Source organism: Panthera pardus, unplaced genomic scaffold (assembly GCF_024362965.1).
Source record: "Panthera pardus isolate Hobbes unplaced genomic scaffold, ASM2436296v1 HiC_scaffold_8, whole genome shotgun sequence".
Lineage (NCBI taxonomy): Eukaryota > Metazoa > Chordata > Mammalia > Carnivora > Felidae > Panthera > Panthera pardus.
The window spans coordinates 125,142,481-125,166,592 of NW_026527013.1; the positions used below are offsets into that span (position 1 = coordinate 125,142,481).

The window sequence follows — 24,112 nt, forward strand, 5'->3', positions numbered from 1 at the left end:
GAAAAATAAATTTCTGTCTATAGTATTTTTACTATAGCAACCCAAACTGACAAAGATACTCAAGGACTAGGAATACTCCTCCTGCCATTGCTACAAGCTCACAAGGTATTTGAGTTTGGGGTGGGAAGAAAAAGCTTCCTATAAGAAACCGAAATCTTAGGCCTGTGTGTTACTTAGATTTGGAGTAGAATTTTGCAGCATCTAGTTAGCTCAAGGTGAGCCAGGATTCCTGAGCTTCCAACAACAGAAAATATAAATGCACCAAATTACACACTGCAACCTGTTTGTAAGTACAAAATATAGGAAACAACCTAGATGCCCAGACATAGGACAGTATTTGAATTATCTACGGAACATACCCAGTGTAGTACTATGAAACTATATAAAGAATGAAGAAGATCTCTATGACATTATATGGGATTGTATCCAGGATAGGTTGTTGCATGATATATACAATAGGCTGATAAACCAAAGTGCAGAAGACTAAGTATTCTACCTTTCATGTAAGTAAGAGGAGATATGATAAATATATATATATATATAATTTATTAGTGTAAAAAAGAAAAAACAACTAAATGGGAAAACCAGAAAACCAATGAGCTATCTTACAGGAAAGGCAGGACCAAGGTGAAAAGAAAACTGGAGAGAAAAGGTAGAGGGAATGAGAGGGAGTGACATTTTCTGAGTACAACTTTTTATATATTTCTTATTCTTAGAAACATGATAATATTTCACCCCCAAAATAAAGTAAGTAATTAAAATCAATCAGGATGGAACTACTGCTTCTGGTCAAGTTGATATAACAGGAATCACACATACTCTCCCATCTGAAATAACTAAACTCAAGCAAAATAGATTATAAGAGACTACTGTGAACAGTTAGATAGTAACAAATTGATTACATAGAAGACACACATTCCTAGAAGCAAACAATCTACCAAGACAGAATCATACAGAAACAGAAACTCTAAGCATACCTATAATTAGTAAGAATATTGAACAAATAATCAAAAACCTCACAACAAAGAAAAAAATCAAAGACCAGACGGCTTTATTGATGAATCCTACCAAACATTTAAAGAAAAATTAATGTCAATTCTTCTCAAACTGTTTCAAAAACTGCAGAGGAGGGATACTTCCAAACATATTTCTTAAGGCCAGCATGACCCTGATACCAAAGCCAGACAAGGACACTGAGAAAACTTACAGACCAATATCCCTGATGAACATAAATGGAAAAATTCTTAACAAAATACAAGCAAACCACATTTAACAGCACACATTAAGAGGACCATTCACCATGATTAAATGAGATCTTGCAATGCTAGGATGGTTCAACATATGCAAATCAGTTAATGTAACATGCTACATTAACAGAATGAGGGATTAAAAATCACAAGATCATCTCAATAGATGTAGGGAAAGCATTTGAAAAAAATTAGTGTCCTATCATGATAAAAACTCTCAACAAACTAGGAATAGAGGGAGATTACCTCAACACAATAAAGGCCATATTTGAAAATCCTACAGCTAACATCATCATACTGAATGGTGAAAAACTGTAAGCTTTTACTTTAACATCAGGAAGAAGGCAAGGTTGCCAACTTTCACCATTTCTATTCAACATAGTACTGGAAGTCCTAGCTACGGCAATTAAGCAAGAAAAGGAAGTAAAAGGCATAAAAAATTGGAAAGGAAGATGTAAAATTATCTCTGTTTGCAGATGATGTGATTTTCTACATAGAAAACACACACACACACACACACACACACACACACTTGGAATAAATAAATTCTGCAAAGAAGCACAACACACAATCAACATGAAAAAATATGTTTTGTATTTCTACACACTAAAAATGAAAACTCTGAAAAGGAAATTAAGAAAATAATCCCATCTGTAATTGTAATAGCCTCTGAAAAAAAAGTATTAAGAATAAACTCAAACAGGTAAAAGACTTAATACATTGAAAACTATAAAACATTGCTGAAAGAAACTAAAGACACAAATTGAAAAACAATATTTATCTTATTTCACAGAGCATGATGCCCCCAAAGTCCAACAATGTGGTTAAAAATGGCAGGGGGCACCTGGGTGGCTCAGTTGGTTAAGCGTCCAACTCTTGATTTCAGCTCAGGTCACGATCTCACATTAGGTCATGATCTTATGGACTCATGAGATCGAGCCCCACAAGGGCTCTATGCTGAGAGCACAGAGCCTGCCTGGGATTCTCTCTCTCCTTCTCTGCCCCTCCCCTACACGTACACATTCTCTCTCTCTTTCTCTCAAAATAAATAAATATTTTTAAAAATGTCAGGAAAACTTTACACATTTACCTTTAGCTACTATTGCGTGTGCCCTTCATTTGTGTAGAGCCAGACGGACATCTAATATATTATTTCTTCCATCTGAAGGACCCCCTTCAACATTTATTTTAGTGAAAATGTGCTGGTCATAAAGTCTTTGTGTTCATTTTGAAGGATATATTGTCTGGGTATATAATTACAAATTCCCAATGTTTTTTTTTTCTTTAAGTATTTTATAAAGATGTTGCTTGACTATCTTACTGCTTGCATTATTTTTCTTATGAAAAATCTTTTGACATCCTTACCCTCTGTTCTTCTACATTTAATAGGTCTTATTTCTCTGGCTGTTCTTAAGATTTTTCTCTTTATCACTAATTTTGAGCAATTTGATTATCATGTGCCTTATTTAGCTTTCTCTCAGTTTCTTGTACTGAGATTCAACAAGATTTTTCGTATCTCAGTTGGTAATTTTCATCAAATTGGAAAAGTTTTGGCCATTATTTCTTCAAATATTTTTCTACCTCCTCCCAACTTCCCTCATTTGGACATGTACTTTATTTTCCTATATGAACTGTAAGTGAGGGATTGATATATCACCATTTTGCAATCCCTATTTAATTAGTGGATCTGTACTAAGCATTGATGGCTGCCACCATAAAAAGAGAGGCACCAGATATTATGTGCCTCCTGCTAAAAAACAATACTATGGACTTGCCAAAGGAATCAAATCTGAACCTGTCCAAGTTTTAGATCTAATTACTAATATACAGTTGACCCTGAAACAACACAGGTTTGAACTGCATGTGTCAACTTAAATTTTTTTGGTAAGTACAGTACAGTACTGTAAATGTATTCTCTCTTCCTATGATTTCCTTAATAACACTTTCTTTCCTCTAGAGCTTACTTTAAGAATACAGTACATAAGACATATAACATACAAAATACATGTTAATTGACTACTTATGTTATCAGCAAGGCTTCCAATCAACATTAGTTACCAGTAGTTAAGTTTCTGGGGAATCAAAATTATATGTGGATTTTTAATTGCATGGGGATTTAACATCCCTAGCCCTTGCACTGTTCGAAGATAAACTGTATTATAAATAAAGAAGGCAAAGGAAGACGTAAAATCACCCAATGAGGATTCAAAGAGCAAAACCTAGACCACAGCACCTTCCTGTGCTGTGTTCAATGACCTGAATTCTTAACAAATAAATTTCTTGGAAACAAAACCAGGAAGATATATAGAAAAGCTGTAGGTAAAAATAGAAAATTAATTGATGAAACTATAAATGAAAGCTAGGAGTAATTACCATAATCAAGACAGCTATTCCTGCTTTAGAGCAGTGCAAGGGAGTTATAATTGGGCAGGACACACAGAGGGCTTCTAGAATGGTTAGTCAAGTTCTAATTTTGACTTGACGGCAGCTTAAGTTACTTTGTCAAATAACAGTTCATTAATCAGTATTTATCACTACTAGTCAGTACTAAGTACATAAAACATTTGTTTTATGTAGTTTTCTACACGTGTGCTATATTTCAAAACAAAATGCTTTCATAAAAAGGGGTAGATGATTACAAGTACTTTACGTTGTAATACTGACAAAATTTGACAAAATGCTGAAAGGTTTTTGGGGAGAGAGAAAAAGTAGGGATTACTTATTTGGGGGGAAAAAGAGGCTGGGGACCAAAATATTAAAATATAGGGGAAATCCCAAGAGTCCATCTATGCACCATATGTGGAAAAGTGCCACATTTTGGTATTACTGTGGTTCATATCATTTCTAATCATTACAAAAAGAGAATACCCCAATAACATTCCAGTGGAGGAAAACACTCCATGCTCTGGCTCATGAATATTAGAAGTGTGACTCTAAAGTAATAAAACGAATTTACTGAACCACCCTTCCAAATACATAATCCAGATGAGTGTTATCCCATGAAAGTAAGTCACATGCATTATTCTCATCATGTTGCCATTGCTTAAAACAGTCTGAAGCTCCTCTTTCTAAACTGCCTTCAGAGATAAATTTTTTTCCAGAGATAATTTATGGTGCAAGAAAATCAGTCTAATTACTTTATTGTCGCACCATATTTCGATCAAGATCTATATTACCCAAGATCTAATCACCCACCTTGTTCACAAGACTTTGGTCATTTCCCAAAATTAAATCTACCCTTGAAAGATGAAGATTTGCCACCATTGAGGATATTCAAAAGAATGTGCCACCATCTGTGTCTGTGAAGGCATTTCAGAGGAGTTCAAAAATGCTCTGGGCAATGGCAGTGTCACTGCAATAACTAGTGTACTAAACTGACATAGAAAGAAATAACTAATTTTTATCATAAATGGCATATTTTTAAAGTAAGTCTTATTAGCTTATGATTGTTTTTAAAATATTTACTTGGGCCTTGCCTTAAAGAGATAAATTTTGGATTGTATTCATTTTTCAAGGATAAGATAGAAAGCATTATTTGGGAAACAGTTTTTCATGTGAGCAATAATTCGGGAAGGGCACTATTTATTCTCCTAAGCTCATATCACATGGGTAAACCTACTATTTGACAGGTAAAAACAAATCTTCAGGAGCTTAGCAAACACTTACCCATGTCATTAACAAAGATGATGAATAATAAGAAGATAAATACATTGGATTTCCAAACATCAACACAAAACAAAGGAGAACTGAAATCTGAAAATTGAGGAAAAGAAACATCTGTTTTATTGTGATTAGATAAACAGCATGATGCATACTTTGTCTACAGGCATAGTCATTTCTAATACAAATGTTATATGCATAAATAAGACTGATAAATAGATAAGTAGATCTTGTTCAAATGATAATAGAATTTCAACACACTGATAGGTTTTAAGTATTTTCAACACCATAAATTATATACAGGAGAATTTCATTTTATTACTCTATTTGCTACTTGCTATAAAGAAAACAGAAAAAACACTATTGTTTCTATTGATTCAATGATGGAATAATATAGTAAGAAAGACTATAGTAAGAATATAGAAAGAATATAGTAAGAAAGTATTAATTTTCTAATCTTATTTTTGTTGGACTACTTGAAGATTTCTATAACTAACAAGGCCATATTTTATTTTCTTAGCTGAAGTATATATATATGTATTTAGAAAGTAAGATTTTAAAAATGCAAAAACATAAAATTTACAGGGTCATATTAATGCAAAGTGCTAAAAATCTCAGATCTCAGGGAGAAAAGGCAGTTTCAAAAGTAATGATAATAATAAATAAAACATTAAAAATGTTTAAAGTTTCACAGAACATAAAATGTCTATAGTCTAGTTGATAGAGTGTAATCTATCTGATGTTATAGATGTAGATATATAATAGTATAATTTTTCCTTCTGGATAATATCAACATCATATACATTAAATACTACTTGGAGGATGTACCCCCATAAAACAGAGTCAGTTCTGTTTTATCAATCCTGAAATCTTATTTTAATATTTGACTTGTAAATGTTAAAAATATTACCATGTTCATATAAATGATCTTCTGAAATTTGTTTGGCTCAATGTACCCCACAACATACATGGGAAATAATGAAGCTATCTGAAATAAAAATAGCAAAAAAGCACAAGTGAAAACAAGCAGAAAACAAACACTTCACTACCTATAAGTAAATATAAGAGTAGAGTTTATTTCCAATAATGATAATCAAAATAATTTGAACCAGCATTATCATTAAGAACTAGAATAGCTAGAAAAAATATTTCAAAACCTGAATGAAAGCCACACATCATTAACAAAGCAAAAAGAATTAGGAAGTTAAAACCAGAGAAGAGATAGAAACCTAGTGATGAGTGTGACATTTTGGGTTGCTTTTATCCCAGATGTAGCTGCCAATTCCAACAGAAGCAGATTCTAATAGAGGTAGTTGAAAGATCTCAATGGACTCAGTACTCAGGGCACACAAAGAACGAGATCCTCACTAAGTCCCCAAGCTTTGCTTTGGGATATAAGAGAGAAGCAGAAGTCAAGCAGCCCTCAGAAAGATGGAAGTCCACCTTTGAATCAGCTCATTCTCTCATTGTATGAGGGTGACTGAAGATTGGTAGTGCCTTTATCTGTCTAGTGGAACAAATTTCAATCTTCTCTGGAAGAAGTTAATATCAACCTAGTCCCAAAGTAACTCTGTGATTGTTCATGTACAATATCCAATACCGCATCAAAACCAACCAGATATAGGAGATATCTATTATCACCATGATAATAGAAACAGATATATAAAGAATCTACTTTATGGGTCAGTAAACTTTTTACGTAAAAAGCAGCTAGTAAATGTGTTATGCTTTGTGGGCCATGTACAGTCTCTGTTGTATATTCTTCATCTATTTTTTTTTCTTTAATAACACTTTAAAAATGTAAAAACCACTCAGCTCGTAAACTACTCAAAAACATGTCTGGCATCATCAGAAATAAACTTTCTTTCTGATATGTGGAAGGAAATAACAGATAAAATTGAGACTTCCTGGGGTGCATGGGTGGCTCATTGGTTAAGCATCTGACTTAATAGCTCAGGTCAGGATCTCACGGTTTGTGGGTTAGAGCCCCACATCGGCTCTGTGCTGACAGCGCGGAGGCTGCTTGGGATTCTCTCTCTCTGCTCCTCTCCCACTCGTGCGCTCTCTCTCTCTCAAAATAAATAAACTTTAAAAATTTTTCAAATTTCCAAGAGAGTTCTGAAAGCCATAATAGAAATTGAAATATATAAATTGATTACATAAATAATATGTAAATATGTAAATAAATTTATTACATAAATATTACACAAATTTATATGTAATATAAATATTAGAATAATCAATATTAAGAAAGATGGATTTATTTATTTTTTTAACATTTTTATTTATTTTTGAGACAGGGAGAGACAGAGCATGAACAGGGGAGGGTCAGAGAGAGGGCAACACAGAATCTGAAACACGCTCCAGGCTCTGAGCTGTCAGCACAGAGCCCGACGCAGGGCTCGAACTCACGGACCGCGGGATCATGACCTGAGTGGAAGTCGGCCGCTCAACCAACTGAGCCACACAGGTGCCCCAAGAAAGATGGATTTAAAAGCAGGTTAAATACAACCAAAGAAGTGATAAATTCGAAGGTAGGTCAGAAGAAAACATTTAGAAAAAAGAATGACAAAGGGATGAAAAATATATGAAAGAATATAATAGATACAGAACATACAGCGTAAAGGTCTAATATATTCTACTTTATATCTCAGAAAAGGATATAGGAATGAAATAAAAACTATATTTAAAGAGATTATATCGGAGAAATTCCAAACATTTACAGAAAAAAAATCAAGCATCGATTTATGAAGTATTACAAATCCCCAACAAGGGATAAATTAAAACAAACAAAAACTTGACCACACTTGGTATATCATGGTCAAAACTGCTCGAAACCGAAGGCAAAGAGAAAAATTCTTTAAAAATCTGGACACTGACTTTAAGACTTACTATAAAGTTGCAGTAATCAAGACAGCATGATATTGGAAAAATAACAGACAAATTAATCAATGCAATAAAATAGAAAGCCCAGGGACAGATCTATGCAATTACAGGCAACTGAAGCTTGACAAAGAAGCAAAGATAATTCAGTAGGGAAATGATAGTCTTGTCAACAAACGGGGCTGGAAGACTTGGACGTCCATGCACACACAAAAAAATGAACCTAGACCTAGACCTTACATCTCTCCAAAAAAATTAACTCAAAATGGATCTTAGGGGGGGTGCCTGGGTGGCTCAGTCGGTTAAGGGTCCGACTTCGGCTCAGGTCATGATCTCGCGGTTTTTGAGTTTGAGCCCTGCATTGGGGTCTGTGCTGACAGCTCAGAGCCTGGATCCTGCTTCAGATTCTGCGTCTCCCTCTCTCTGCCCCTCCCCTGCTCACACTCTGTCTCTCTCTGTCTCACAATAAATAAACATTAAAAAAAAAATGGATCTTAGGCCTAAATTTAAAACGCAGACTATAAAACATCCAAAAGATAACATAAGGAGAAAATCTAGGTGACTTTATTTGCGAATGAGTTTTTAGATATAAAACCAAAAGCATGACCCATGAAAAAAATTCATAAGTTGAACATTTTTAAAATTAAAAACCTCAGTTCTGCAAAGACACCATTAAGAAAATTAAAAAACAAGGAAGAGACTGTGACAAAATCTTTGCAAAACCCATGTTGATAAAGGTCTGGTATGCAAAATATATTTAGAACTCTTAAAATTCAGAAATAAGAAAACTCAATTTATTTTTTTTTAAATTTTTTTTTAATGTTTATCTATTTTTGAGAGAGACACAGAATCCAAAGCAGACTCCAGGCTCTGAGCTGTCAGCACAGAGCCCAATATGGGGCTCGAACTCAAGGGACCGTGAGATCATGATCTGACTTGAAGTCAGGACACTCAACTGACTGAGCCACCCAGGCGCCCCAGAGAACAACCCAGTTTAAAAATGGGCAAAAGATCCAAACAATTACCTTATCAAATAATATATACAGATAGCAAATAAGCACATATAAAAATGGTAACTGTAAATTAAAGCAATAAGGACATACTGCTACGCACCTATAAGAATGGCTGAAATCCAAAAACCTGATAAAACTGGCAATTTCTTACAAAACTAAACATAGTCTTACAATACAATCCACCAATCACACTCCTGAGTATGTACCCAATTGTGTTACATTCTTATATGCATACAAAATTCACACAAATGTTTCTAGAATCACCCAAGACTGGAAGCAACCACAATGTCCTTCAAAAGGTGAATGGATAAACAAACTGTGTAAATCTGTACAATGAAATATCATTCAGCAGTATTAAAAAATGAGCTATCCAGTCATGAAAAGACATGGAGAAACTTAAATGCATATTGCTAAGTGAAAGAAGCTAGGGTGAAAAGGCAACGTGCTCTATGATTCCAACTACTTGACATTTTATTTTCGTTATACTTTATTCAATTAAAGATTGCAGAACTCTACTGCAAAGTACAGTATTACCATTGCGTATATTTTAGAGGATGGTATTCACAGTCATTATTATGACTGACCCCAGGAATTCTTTAGTTTGGGCCTTTGAACAGAAAAGTCCCATGCAATTTAACACTCAGTAGTAAAGAGGTTAAGAGTTCATTGTATGTACAATTTCAAAAAAATTTGTAAACACAGAAACAATGAGTAATTCATTCAAGAGTGCCAAGGAGATGTTTGTGTTAAACAAAGCTGAAGATGGTAATACTTTCAAGTACTAAACAATTTACCTGAATACAGTTTTCCAGTGCTTTGTCATACCTTAGCTACTTTGAGCTTCAAATACGTTTGTTTGTTTTTTTTGGAGACAATCCTATAAATTTAAATCCTATCAATGGATACTAGAGTACCAATGTTATCTCCACCCTAAAAGGTACTTACTTGGTGGTGTGGAAAAAAAGGCAAGGATACAAATAGCTCAGCAAACCTCTTTTCAACACATTATCAAGTGCCTCATAAAACAGAAGGTGACCATCAAAACTCACAGTTCAAGAATGCATAAACTATTACAAGTTTATTCTATAAATCAACTATCCAGAACTTGGGAGTTTGAGGCTAATATCTTACTGTCAAAGCCTTTGTCATTTCTTGTTCTCTCAGCCTAAATACCTTACTACCCACCTCCTTCCCCAGAAGAGATAAGACAAGTGGAATGTAGTTCCAAGCAATATACCAGGTAATGGATAATCAGAACCTAACTAGACTTAAGAATTTTACCCTTTTTATTATGGTTACAATCTCTACTAAGGAACCCCCTATTTTTTCCAGATTTATTAAGATGTAACTAACTCACAACATTATGTAAGTTTAAGGTGTATAACATGTTGATTTGACACACCTATATATTATAACAGGATTAGCACTTCAGTGTTAGCTAATATCTCCCTCCATTATGTCACCAAATTCCCATTTCATTTTTGTAGTAAGAACATTTAAGATCTACTCTCCTGGCAACTTTCAAGTATATAAAACAATATTGTTAATTGTAATCACTCTACTGTGTATTAGATCTCCCAAATTCATTCATCTTCCAATTGCAAGTTTGTGTTCTTTGAAAAATATCTCCCTATCTCCCACCCCCACATACTGGTAACCACCATTCAACTCTACTAGCTTGGCTGTTTTTGTTTCCACATATAAATGGTATCATACAGTATTTGTTGTTCTCTGCCTAACATATCTCACTTAGCACAAGGCCCTCAAGGTCCATCTATGTTGGCACAAATGCAGGATTTTCTTCTTTCTCATAGCAGAATATTCCACTGTGTGTGTGTGTGTGTGTGTGTGTGTGTGTGTGTGTGTGTGTATCCCATCTTCTTTATCCATTCATGTGTTGAAAGTCACTTAGGTTGTTTCCACATCTTGGCTATTGTGAATAATGCTGTAACAAACATGGAAATTTAAATATCTCTTGGATAATCTCTTTTCATTTCCTTTGGATATACACCTAGAAATGGAATTGCTGGATCATATAATAGCTCTATTTTTAATTACATGGAAAGCCTCCAAACTCTTCCATAGTGGTTGCACCAATTTAAATTCACACCAACAGAGCATAAGCATTCACTCCGTTTCTACTACATCCTCTCCAACACTAATTATCTCTTATCTTTTTATGTTAATCTCTTGTCAGATGTATAGACAAGTAACATTGCATCAAACTAAAAAGCTTCTGCACAGCAAAGGAAACAATCAACAAAGTAAAAAGGCAATCTATAGAATGGGAGAAACTATTTGCAGACCATATATCTGATAAAAGGTTAATATCCAAAATACTTATTACTAAACAAAACCTCCTAATACTCTAGGGAAAAACTAATAATGCTATTAAAAAATGGGCAAAGGCTTGAACAGGTATTTACCCAAAGATATGCAAATGGATAATATATATACAAAAAAATGCTCAATGTCACTAATTATCAGTGAAATACAAATCAAAACCATAATGATATGTTATCTCACACCCATTAGGATGGTTATTATCAACAACCAGGCAACAAGTATTAATGAGGATATGGAAAAAAGGGAACTCTTTCACACAGTTCACACAGTTGATACATATGCAAAATTGTATGGCTGCTATGGAAAACAGTATGAAGGTTCCTCAAAAAAATATAAAATAGAATTATCATATAATCCAGCAATCACACTTCTAGGTATTTATCTTAAAGAATTGAAAACAGGGAGGAGCCAAGATGGCAGAACAGCATGGAAGTTTTTTGTATGTCTCGCATCCATGAGACACAGCCAGAACAACACTAAACCATCCTACACACCTAGAAAACTGACTGGAGGATTAACACAACAATCTGCACAACCTGAACCACAGAATTCAGCAGGTAAATGGTGTAGAGAAGTGAACTTAGGGAGCAAGAAGGTGCAGGAAGGAGGGTGCTTTTGTGAGCGGAGAGAGGATGGAGACTGGGGTGGGGGATTGGGGGGTGGGGAAGTATATGGGAAAAGCACCCCTCCCCAAAAGCAGCTGGAGAGAAAGTGGAAAATTGGAAATAGCCGCAGGGACTAAACTAAAAAGAGAGAAAGGAGAAAGGAGAAGGTTTAAATTCCATTAAGACTGTAAACAAGGGGAGTGCAAAGTCTGCAACTCCACAGCTCAATACCGGCGGTGCTCTGGTGGGAAGGGCGAATCCCCAGGAACTGACTGGGGTCCGGGAGGTTCCCAGGCCACACAGGGAAAAGCGGTTCCACTGCTGGAAGGACATTTGGTGGAGACTGTTGAAGCCACCTGGTCCCAGCAGACCCCAGAAAACCACATTCGCTGGTGCTGGAACAAGGTCATTAAGGGTGAAGCCTGGTGCCAGATGTGTGGTGTGATTTTCCATAATCCCTGAAACGCTGCTGCTACACTATCTCGTGAACTTTTTCTGGGGCGGGCTGGCACCTGGCCGCAGCCTCAGGGCATTGGCAGCAGCAGGGTTCCGCAAGCGTTCCTGGGTGCAGCTGGCATTCGGCCATTGCTCGGTGAGACCCTCTTGCAAAGGGTTGGAGACTTCAACACCCCACTCACAGCAGTGGGCAGATCATCTAATCAAAAAAGGAAACAATGGTTTTGAATGACACACTGGACCAGGTGGACTTAACAGATATATTTAGAACATTCCATCCTAAAGCAACAGAATATACATTCTTCTCCAGTGCCCATGGAATGTTCTCCAGAATAGACCATATACTGGGACACAGATCAGCCCTAAGTAAGTACAAAAAGATTGAGATCATACCATGCATATTTTCAGACCACAATGCTATGAAACTCGAAATCAACCACAAGAAAAAAATTTGGAAAGGTAACAAATACTTGGAGGCTGAAGAACATCCTACTAAAGAATGAATGGGCTAACCAAGAAGTTAAAGACGAAATTAAAAAGTATATGGAAGCGAATGAAAATGATAACACTACAACCCAAAACCTCTGGCATGTAGCAAAGGCAGTCATAAGAGGAAAGTATATAGCAATCCAGGCCTTCCTAAAGAAGGAAGAAAGATCTCAGATACACAACCTAACCTTATGCCTTAAGGAGCTCAAAAAAGAACAGCAAATAAGACCCAAAACCAGCAGAAGACAGGAAATAATAAAGATTAGAGCAGAAATTAATGCTATCAAAACCAAGAAAACAGTAGAACAGATTAATGAAACTAGAAGCTGGTTCTTTGAAAGAATTAACAAAATTGACAAACCACTAGCCAGTTTGATCAAAAAGAAAAAGGACCCAAATAAATAAAATCAAGAAAGAAAGTGGACAGATCACAACCAACACAACAGAAATAAGCACAATAATAAGAGAATATTATGAGCATTTATAGGCCAATAAAATGGGCAATCTGGAAGAAATGGACAAATTCCTAGAAACATATATACTACCAAAACTGAAACAGGAAGAAATAGAAAATTTGAACAGACCCATAACCAGTAAGGAAATCGAATTAGTAATCAAAAATCTCCCAAAAAACAAGAGTCCAGGGCCAGATGGCTTTCCAGGGGAATTCTATCTACCAAACATTTAAGGAAGAGTTAGCACCTATTCTCTTGAAGCTGTTCCAACAAATAGAAATGGAAGGAAAACTTCCAAACTCTTTCTATGAAGCCAGCATTACCTTGATTACAAAACCAGACAGAGACCACACTAAAAAGGAGAACTATAGACCAATTTCCCTGATGAACATGGATGCAAAAATCCTCAATAATATATTAGCCAACCAGATCCAACAATACATTAAAAAAATTATTCACCATGACTAAGTGGGATTTATACCTGGGATGCAGGGCTGGTTCAATATCTGCAAAACAATTAATGTGATTCATCACATCAATAAAAGAAAGGACAAGAACCATATGATCCTCTCAATAAATGCAGAGAAAGCATTGGACAAAATACAGCATCCTTTCTTGATAAAAACCCTCAAGAAAGTAGGGACAGAAGGATAAGGTCAGGAACAAGATAGGGATGTCCACTCTTGCCACTGTTATTCAACATAGTATTGGAAGTCTTAGCCTCTGCAATCAGACAACACAAAGAAATAAAAGGCATCCAAATCAGCCAGGAGGAGGTCAAACTTTCACTCTTTGCAGATGACATGATACTCTATATGGAAAACCCAAAAGATTCCACCAAAAACTGCTAGAATTGATTCATGAATTCAGCAAAGTTGCAGGATATAAAATCAACGCACAGAAATCGGTTGCATTCCTATACACCAATAACGAAGTGAGAGAAAGAGAAATCAAGGAATCGATCCCATTTACAGTTGCACCAAAACCCATAAAATACCTAGGAATAAATCTAACCAAGGAGATAAAAAAAAATCTATACACTGAAAACTATAGAAAGCTTATGAAAGAAATTGAAGAAGACACCAAAAAATTGAAAAAGATTCCATGCTCCTGGATAGGAAGAACAAATATTGTTAAAATGTCAATACTATCCAAAGCAATCTACATATTCGATGCAATCCCTATCAAAATAATACCAGCATTCTTCACAGAGCTAGAACAAATAATCCTAAAATTTGTATGAAACCAGAAAAGACCCCAAATAGCCAAAGCAATCTTGAAAAAGAAAACCAAAGCAGGAGGCATCATAATCCCAGACTTCAAGCTATACTACAAAACTGTAATCATCAAGACAGTATGTTACTGGCATAAGAACAGACACCCAGATCAATGGAATAGAATAGAGAACCCAGAAATGGACCCACAAACATATGGCCAACTAATTTTTGACAAAGCAGAAAAGAATATCCAAGACAGTCTCTTCAGCAAGTGGTGCTGGGAAAACTGGACAGCGACATGCAGAAGAATGAACCTGGACCACCTTCTTACACCATACACAAAAATAAACTCAAAATGGATGAAAGACCTAAATGTAAGACAGGAAGCCATCAAAATCCTTCAGGAGAAAGCAGGCAAAAACCTTTTTGATCTTGCCCGCAGCAACTTCTTACTCAACACGTCTCCGGAGGCAAGGGACACAAAAGCAAAAATGAACTACTGGGACCTCATCAAAATAAAAAGCTTCTGCATAGCAAAGGAAACAATCAGCAAAACTAAAAGGCAACCGACAGAATGGGAGAAGATATTTGCAAATAACATATCAGATAAAGGGTTAGTATCCAAAAATCTATAAAGAACTTACCAAACTCAACACCCAAAAAACAAAAAATCCAGTGAAGAAATGGGCAAAAGTCATGAACAGACACTTCTCCAAAGAAGACATCCAGATGGCGGACAGACACATGAAAAAATGCTCCACATCACTCATCATCAGGGAAATACAAATCAAAACCACAAGGAGGTACCACCTTACACCTGTCAGAATGGCTAACATGAACAACTCAGGCAACAACAGATGTTGGCAGAGAAAGAGGATCTCTTTTGCATTGTTGGTGGGAATGCAAGCTGGTGCAGCCATTCTGGAAAACAGTATGGAGGTTCCTCAAAAAACTAAAAATAGAACTACCTTATGACCCAGCAATTGAACTACTAGGCATTTATCCCAGGGATACAGGGGTGCTGTTTCAAAGGGGCACATGCACCCCCATGTGTATAGTAGCACTGTCAACAATAGCCAAAGTATGGAAAGAGCCCAAATGTCCATTGATGGATGAATGGATAAAGAAGGTGTGGTATATATATACAATGAAGTATTACTCGGCAATGAAAAAGAATGAAATCTTGCCATTTGCAACTACGTGGATGGAACTGGAGGGTATTATGCTAAGTGAAATTAGTCAGTCAGAGAAAGACAAAAATCATATGACTTCACTCATATGAGGACTTTAAGAGACAAAACAGATGAACATAAGGGAAGGGAAACAAAAGTAATATAAAAACAGGGATGGGGAGAAAACAGAAGAGACTCATAAATATGGAGAACAAACTGAGGGTTCCTGGAGGGGGTGTGGGAGGGGGGATAGGCTAAATGGGTAAGGGGTGCTAAGGAATCTACTCCTGAAATCATTGTTGCACTATATGCTAATTTGGATGCAAATTAAAAAAAAAATAAAAAATAAAACAAGATAAAAACAAAAACAAACAAACAAAAAAGTATTGAAAACAGAATGTTGAAGAGATACGAGCACTCCCGTGCTCACTGTAGCACTATTCATAATATCCTAAATGTGGAAATAACCTAAATGACAATCAATGGATAAATGGATTAAAAATGTGTCATACACATACAATGGAATATCATAAGTCTTAAAAAAAGATGTAAATCCTGTAATATGGCACAATACGAATGAGGATAATTCATAATTTCATTATGCTAAGTGAAATAAGCTAGTCATAGAAGGTCAAATACTGCATGATTCCACTTATATGAGGTATTTAGAATACACAGACCCATGGAAGCAAAGAATAGAATAGTGATAGCCAGGGGCTAGGTGGGGGTGGGGGTGGGGAAGAAATGGAAAGTTGCTAATCAATGCATATAAAGTTTCAGTTATGACATATCAATAAACTCTAGAGATCTGTACAACACTGAGCCTATAGATAACAATACTGTATTCTATCTACACTTAACAAATTTGTGAGGATGGGATATCTTATGTTAAGTGTTCTTACCACACACAGATGCACTTAAAATTTTTTAAGACACAGGGGTGCCTGGGTGGCTCAGTCAGTTAAGCGTCTGACTTCGGCTCAGGTCATGATCTCATGGCATGTGAGTTCTGTGATGACACCTCAGAGCTTGGGGCCTGCTTTGGATTCTGTGTCTCCCTCTCCCTCTTCCCTACTTGTGTTCTGTCTCTGTCTCTCTCTCAAAACTAAACATTAAAAAATTAAAAAAAATAATTTGAAGGCACATTACGTAAAAATAAAAGGAATATTATGCTAAGTGGAATAAGTCATACAGAGAAAGACAGATACCATATGTTTTCACTCTTATGTGGATCCTGAGAAACTTAACAGAAGTCCAGGGGGGAGGGGAAGGAAAAAAAAAAAGGTTAGAGAGGGAGAGAGCCAAAGCATAAGAGACTCTTAAAAACTGAGAACAAACTGAGGGTAGATGGGGGGTGAAAGGGAGGGGAGGGTGGGTAATGGGTATTGAGGAGGGCACCTTTTGGGATGAGCACTGGGTGTTGTATGGAAACCAATTTGACAACAAATTTGATATTAAAAAAAATAACAACTAAAAGGAGTATTTAACAACTGTGCATATCATAATATTACATCAACACATTTAAAGAATAGATATTGATCGACTGTTAGAGTAGAAGATTTTAACACATTCCCCCTTTAGTAACTGAAATAACCAAACAAAAATGGTAGATAACAAAAAAAAATTGAATAGCATAATTAAGAAACTTTGCCCAATTAACATATGTAGAACTATATACCTAACAAATATAAAATACCCAATCTTTTAAAATGCATCAAAAATAGAAAATACCTGGGAATAAATCTAATGAAAGATCTGTAAGGTCTCTAAAAATCTATGTAACATTATTAAGGAAAACTAAACAAGAACTAGTTAAATGGATATATATCATGTTTTGTGGTCAGAAAACACAAGATTTTAAAGATTTTTTTTTTTTTTTTTTTTTTTTACTGAAATGAAACTTCTTCAAAATGAAAAGGAAAGGAATAGGTATGGGACCTCCTGAAATTTCATCTAAATATGGGAGAGAAACAAGTCTAGAATGAAGGTTTTAAGAGGCAGTAGGAGAAAAAATGCAGTTGCTTTCTGCCGGTCTCCTTTTGAGTCCAGCTCATTTAATATGATACAGTGGTTAAAAGGAAGTTCATAAATTCACCTTGTGAGGAAAATTAATCTTGACACTAATTATGAAAAATGTGTCATATAGGTACTTATATAGAAAAGCAATTAGATAATAGAGTACACTCAATTAATTATAGTTTCACAAAAGGTACAGAAATGTTCTTCAAATGCATATTTCTTTTATTACTGCTGCATGAAAGCTGAAGGCATTTTAGCAAGGAAGTAAGATAATATAGCCAAGTGTGCAGCCTTCAACAGAGAAGAGTTCAAAGGCCTTAGACATGCAACAAAAATAAACTGGAAAATGCTGGAGCTTTGCAGTTGGATAGACTTGATTTGAATTTAATCTTTGAGCCTCTCTTTATCTATAATACCCATCTGACTGGACTCCTTGAGGATTAAATGATCAACTGTGAAACTGAAATCTGGCATATGTTAGTCTCCCTTTCTTTCCTCTCAGAGACCAGTATCATTAGGATACACAAGTCTGGACCACACTTACTAAGTATCACAAATAAGCTGTGGCTAAGAGAAACACTGAAGGGGCAAAAATTCTGCTCAGTTGCTGAAATGTTGCTGTTTGAATTTCTGGTTGAAAAGAGAGCCCTCTCATTAGATACAAGCAACAGAGTCGACATTCTGTTGTGAAAATGTAGACAACGGGCTTCTTTTCTTGCCCCCAGACGAAGGTTTCATCGTGATTCTGTAGACACTGGCCTTAAAGTGAGTAGGTGTCAACACACTGTACACTTTAAACTTATAAATTATTGCTCATCAGTTGTAACTCAATAATGAAAGAAAAAAGAAAAGAAAGAAAGAAAAGCCTAGCACATCTTTTGAATGGATCAAAAATCATTAAAGCGATATCAAAATTACCCGAACAGCTACTTAAGCAGTCTCAACAGCACCAGTGGATTAATACATGTGCTTTTGCGAGGAAGTGAGGCACATTAGAAATCTATGCTGGCACGTACACATAATGGAAACCAGACTCTCTGTGTTACAACCTGGAAGGGCCAACTCTAAGGAAGTAAAGCACAGAGAATACTTTAAACATGTAGCACCAATTAAGCTGAGATTATCATTTCATTCCTTGTAGATAATGGGCAGCACCAGTCTTCTTGGTACAATTTCTTATCGGCAATAGAGAACATTATTATTATCAGTGCTAGTTAGTTAGGTAGAAAGGAGCTCTGATGGAAAATTTGGGTATCATGAAATTTCATCAAAATTGACCTTTTACTCTCTGCTTTTCCAGCTCAGTTTCTTGCCGTTAGTTACTTAATGGCAGGATATGGCCTCAAATTCATTCAAATAATACCACGATTGAAGCTCTGAGAAGCGCTGTCCAGTATGATTCTGCTCTTCAGACAAAACAGCCAACGGTAAACTAGATTAGAAGCAAATACCCCCTACCATGAAGAATAGGATTGGCCCTTACCATGTTGGGTAGCTTGGCATCCAAAATGATTCCTAAGATAAAAGGAAAATCTACAGGCAAATTTATAGAGATCATCTCAAAAATAAACAAGAAAAATTGTGACTTAAATAAGAAAAGGTCTTTTGCGTGTTGATCATTAATATCTGCCTAACTAAACCAATACATTAATAGAAAGTAGAACTATAGTTATTCCATATTTTAAAAAAACTATTAGAGCAGTAACATCATGACATTTTAAAACTTCTATAAAAGCAACCAAGTACATCTTGCATTCAACTTAAATTAGTTTGAAATCATCTTACCTGAGTAAAAAGTATAAACTGAGCAAACTGCCAGGGAAGCATAAAAGCAACATTGGAAAGACAGAGTGCAATAAAATGCCTTCTACTATTGTTCGAGGTCCTTAATAGAGAGAATTAATACCAGTAAGTTTTACCATTAAAGTTGAGCCTATCACTAAACAGAAAAGCTAACTGCAAAATGATGAAATCTAATGACTCCTTACCTTTGATCTAAGGCAACAAAATATAGTTAAATTTAAAAACTCATTAAAAAGAACTTAAAATACCTGTTATAAAAATGCTTAGTACAAAACAATCTAAATTAGCAGTTTAAATACTGTATCTAGTTTACCAGTAAATAAAATACTTTAAACATAAAAGTTTATTTTCCTTTCACTGTGCATGACATAAGAAATTTAATACTCCAGCAATGTGGTCAGAAAATAGAACATGAACTGACCCTGCATAGCTCAAGATACTTAGCCTATAGTAGCAGCAACAGTTTTATATACCACCATTTTTATATTTCAAAAAGCAATGGAGGAAAAGTGTACAAGCTGGTGAAGTAATAAATTAACAATGAGAAAAATTTAAAGAAAAAAATTAAAATGATGACTTAAAGAGAATTCTGGAATGCAGTTATAAACTACTGCACACTGAAGTTTTAAACTGTCCAGTCTGCAATTATGAAATATCAGTAACCAACACCTTTTACCATAGATAGTGTTAATATCTTTTAGAATATGAAAAAGAAACGTACAACATTTTGTGTAAATCATAAAATTGTAGCCGTTCTTTTTTATAAAAGGTATACTGGATTTTGATAAATCCTTACACTATGTTATATAAATTTTCAAAAGCAAAACTTTAAATGTTCCTATTGTTTTGTTATATTATCACAAAATATATTCACTAAGTACTCAGTTATATTTACCAAACAAAAATGACTCTTGGCTAAAGTACAGAGTATATAATACATGCACTCACGGGTATAATCCTAAATGTTGTAGTTAACACATTTCATTCCAGGAACCCCCTGACTGGTCAGACTAAAATCACTTCAAAAATATAAAAAGAAACCATCTCTCTAGGAATTTAGATTACCAAAAATCTGTAGTCTAGACTCAAGTGGAAAGCAATTATTTGCGTAATTTTAGATTATTTTCTCAACTAGATACTCAATTTAATTTTAAAGTAACTATAAATAAAAGGAAAACTAAATTTGACAATTATAACTTAATAAGTTGAAGCATATTTTAAGAAAGCTTACATAATTTATTTAGATTTGTTTATAGACAAAAATTACCTGAGAATCAAAGTTAAAATGCACATCTGAAGTACAAGAAATGGATATGAGAAACTTTCCCGGAGAGGTGGTGTCCACATTACACGAGTAGCCTGAAATCAATAAAATGCTTACTTTGCTTTATGTTCCATTACAGTAAACATTAGTAATCTAAAAATCATGGGTAGGCTGGTTTTAATACTTTTAATACCAGACTCATTGATTTCTGAATAGCTGGGATAGCTTCTCAGTTTTTGGAGCTCGCTTAATGGGCATACAGGCATTAGGTAGAGAGCCATTGACTAGCAAGTCCAGAAGCAAGTGAAAGATGTATCATGCCAAATATAAGAAAACCTGAAGGACAAACAAGATGACAGGCATAGGAGTGGTGAGGATTCTGGGACTGACAACCAGATCCACATTCTAGCTCTGCACTAATGATCCTGGCATCCCAGGGCTGTGGCCCAGAAAAATATTTAACCAAATGTCACCAAGGGCATGCACAAGCACCAAGAGAGTTTACACATAACAAGTTTAATGAGTACAGACACACAGTACAAATAATTAAGATGGTCTCTGAATTGGTGAAATATACCTTTAAAAGAGTTAACTGCAAATTTCTAAAAACAACTGGAAGTATTTGTAAATCACTAATGTGATGCATAAATGAAAGTATTAACATTTTGTACAGGCTTTAAAACTAATCATTTCTAAGACATGAGTGAGAATATTATAAAAGTTCTATGTCAAGAATTCTAAAATTCTAGAGAAAATCATAACTCTTATAAACTCTTATTACTCCTATTCTAAGAAACCAAAACTATAAACTTTGGAAGATTAATTATGGTATGTTTAAGAAAGTTTGGCATACTCAAAGAAAAGTTCTTGCCTTTATACTAACACCTGGTGAATGACAATGTATTCGTTTAAGTTTATACATTAAAGATATTTATGTATAGTTTTTATGATTCCCTTGTCTAACTAGTTTTCTAAAATTCACCAAGTGTCCGCCTTTCCCAGTAGTAACAGAAACTTCAACCCTATGTAACCCATGCCAAAACATATTACATATTTTGCTTCCAAAAGCTAGCAGTCATATTCTCTCACTTTTCACTGCCACATCCTCAGCATCGAACAGAATCTGGCATAGGTCATGTACTCAGTATTTTGTTGAATGAATCTATCATACTCTAAGTTTCTATGAGCTCTTTGTAGGTAGACTATACCCCATTGGACTGAGTTAGTAAATTTCTATTTTGAATTCAGCATTTTGTGTCACTGAAAAACGCAGCCTGATGTAATAACAGAAACAAGGTATTAGAGCAAGACAGATGGAGAATGGGAAACCCAGCTTCACCAGGTACTGAATGTGAAATCTTGCATAAGTAACAACCAGCCTAAATTACAATTTCACATCTTCTACCGTGAGGAGAACAGCTACCTTCCAATAAAGTGTGGTATGAGTAAATGAGATATTTATCAAGTGCCTGAACTCAATAAGTACAGTATTTGCTTTTTCTACAAAATGTAGGTATACTAAAAACCAAGCACGATACTTCACATCATGAATTCTAATTATGTAAAAATGTGGATTAACATGATTAATATATAAACTTACAACATAAGGTTCTTTAAAATATTGCGAAGTCCTAAGTAACATGCAATTATATATTGTTTTGATGAATGTATTTCCTTGTTCCTATACAGCCCCTTCTATTTCTTAAAAATTATTTTCTAGAAAACAAACCTCTCCATGGTTGAAAAAGTAGCATAATACCGTAATTAGACCTCCAAGTTGAGTCCCGCTGTTAAAAAAAGAGTATACATTCATAATTCATGCAAAATATAGTTCCTCACAAAATTATCTCTTACAATTTAAAGTCATATTTAAGACACCACAGTACTGAACCATATAAAATGATAGTAACAATTTCAAAAGTACCCATGTAGTTAATATTTTAATCTTGAATGTACAAGCATACAAAGTATACATATAAAGAAATCAGAATTTTATAATTTATTGTATTTAAAATATTTTCTAAACAAAATACATGTGAACATAAAAGTTTTTTACAGGCCAGCATTTCAAAGCCTATACTGCATTCTTTGAATTTTCTCAATGGAGGCCAGGTTTTGTTTTTGAAATTGGATTTCAGTGACTGGGAGATGAAGACAAGAGCCCAAAAGTTTCACTTAGCAGTAACTCTGAACTATCTAAACTACTACAAACATTCTTTTGTTAAGTCCCAAAGAAACAGCAATGCAAAATGCAAAACTTAGATCCCAGATGGCTGATAATCATCAAAGATTACGAACTGTTTCTTAAAGTTGCCTTTTCTTTGTACATTGTCATCACTGTATCCACGGCTTCACACTTGGAAGACAATATCACATGAATGACTGAAGAACTAACGAAATGAGCTCAAAACAACAAGCAGAGGAAAGCTAATAGGAAGTGATAAACCATCAACAGATTTTCATGAAAGAAAATTCAAAGAATGCCTTTGAAAAGAAAGAAATTGCGAGGAGGAACCTGTGAGAGGCAGAAGACTGTAGCATACAGAAAGTAGGACCATGTGGATATAAATGTGAGCAAGATTCAACAACATAAACGGCGATAACAGTGACTGCTATGGAGGGGAAATAGTAGCACTAAACTACGATAATAATTGTAAGATATGAGGGGCTGCTTTGAAGCAAAGTGTCCTCAAATTCCTTGTATTGTAAGAAGGGGAAATATCTCAATTAATTTTAGACTTGATAAAGTCAGATAAGCATGTTAATGTTTTATTATTAACCACCAAAAGAACAGAAATGGAATAGCTACATTCCAAGTTGCTGCCAACGGCGAGGGTAGCCAGGGTAAGAAATATAAATTTACCCCCGCTTCCTATTTCTTTGTTTCTCATATGCCATTGTTTCTGCTCTCGTCACAATATTGGTGACACTATATATACATATATATATGTATATATATGTATATATATGTATATGTGTATATATATGTATATATGTGTATATAATCATGTATATATATACACATATACATACATATATATACATATATATATATATACATACACTGTATGTCAGCTAACTTATAATTTATTGTCAAGTTAGCTGACATACAGTGTATATACAGTGTGCTCTTGATTTTGGGGGTAAACACTTTTTTTTTTTTTTTTTTTTTTTTGGGGGGGTAAACATTTTTATAGCCAACATATGTTTTATCTATATATCCTTTTTTTTAAAGACTGGAGCCGAATAATGTATTTGATATTCCTGAACTGTGTAAACAATTCAGAGAAGACTATAACCTCTTGGGTAGTTCTCCCAGGGAAAAATATTAACTTTGAAAAATTTTAGTCTTGTATAACATCTTCCATATAAAAAAAGAATAATATGGATAATTTCAAAAATAGAACATTTTAAAGCTGCCAACATAATCTTTTTTTTTTTTAACAATTTTTTTTTATTTTTTAATATATGAAATTTACTGTC

The 24,112-nt window shown here is 34.7% G+C and overlaps 1 protein-coding gene across 1 annotated transcript in view; it reads right to left on the bottom strand.

Annotated features, from left to right (window-relative positions):
* The window catches only part of DPY19L2 (dpy-19 like 2), a 96,704-nt gene that overhangs the window by 45,589 nt on the left and 27,003 nt on the right, over window positions 1-24,112 (bottom strand). Inside the window, exons 7-11 of the mRNA XM_019418155.2 lie at window positions 22,359-22,416; window positions 20,633-20,724; window positions 19,348-19,447; window positions 5,818-5,895; window positions 4,914-5,000 (exon numbers count right to left, since the gene is read on the bottom strand). Of these exons, the coding sequence (XP_019273700.1) occupies window positions 4,914-5,000; window positions 5,818-5,895; window positions 19,348-19,447; window positions 20,633-20,724; window positions 22,359-22,416 (415 nt within the window). The remainder of the gene's footprint in view (window positions 1-4,913; window positions 5,001-5,817; window positions 5,896-19,347; window positions 19,448-20,632; window positions 20,725-22,358; window positions 22,417-24,112) is intronic.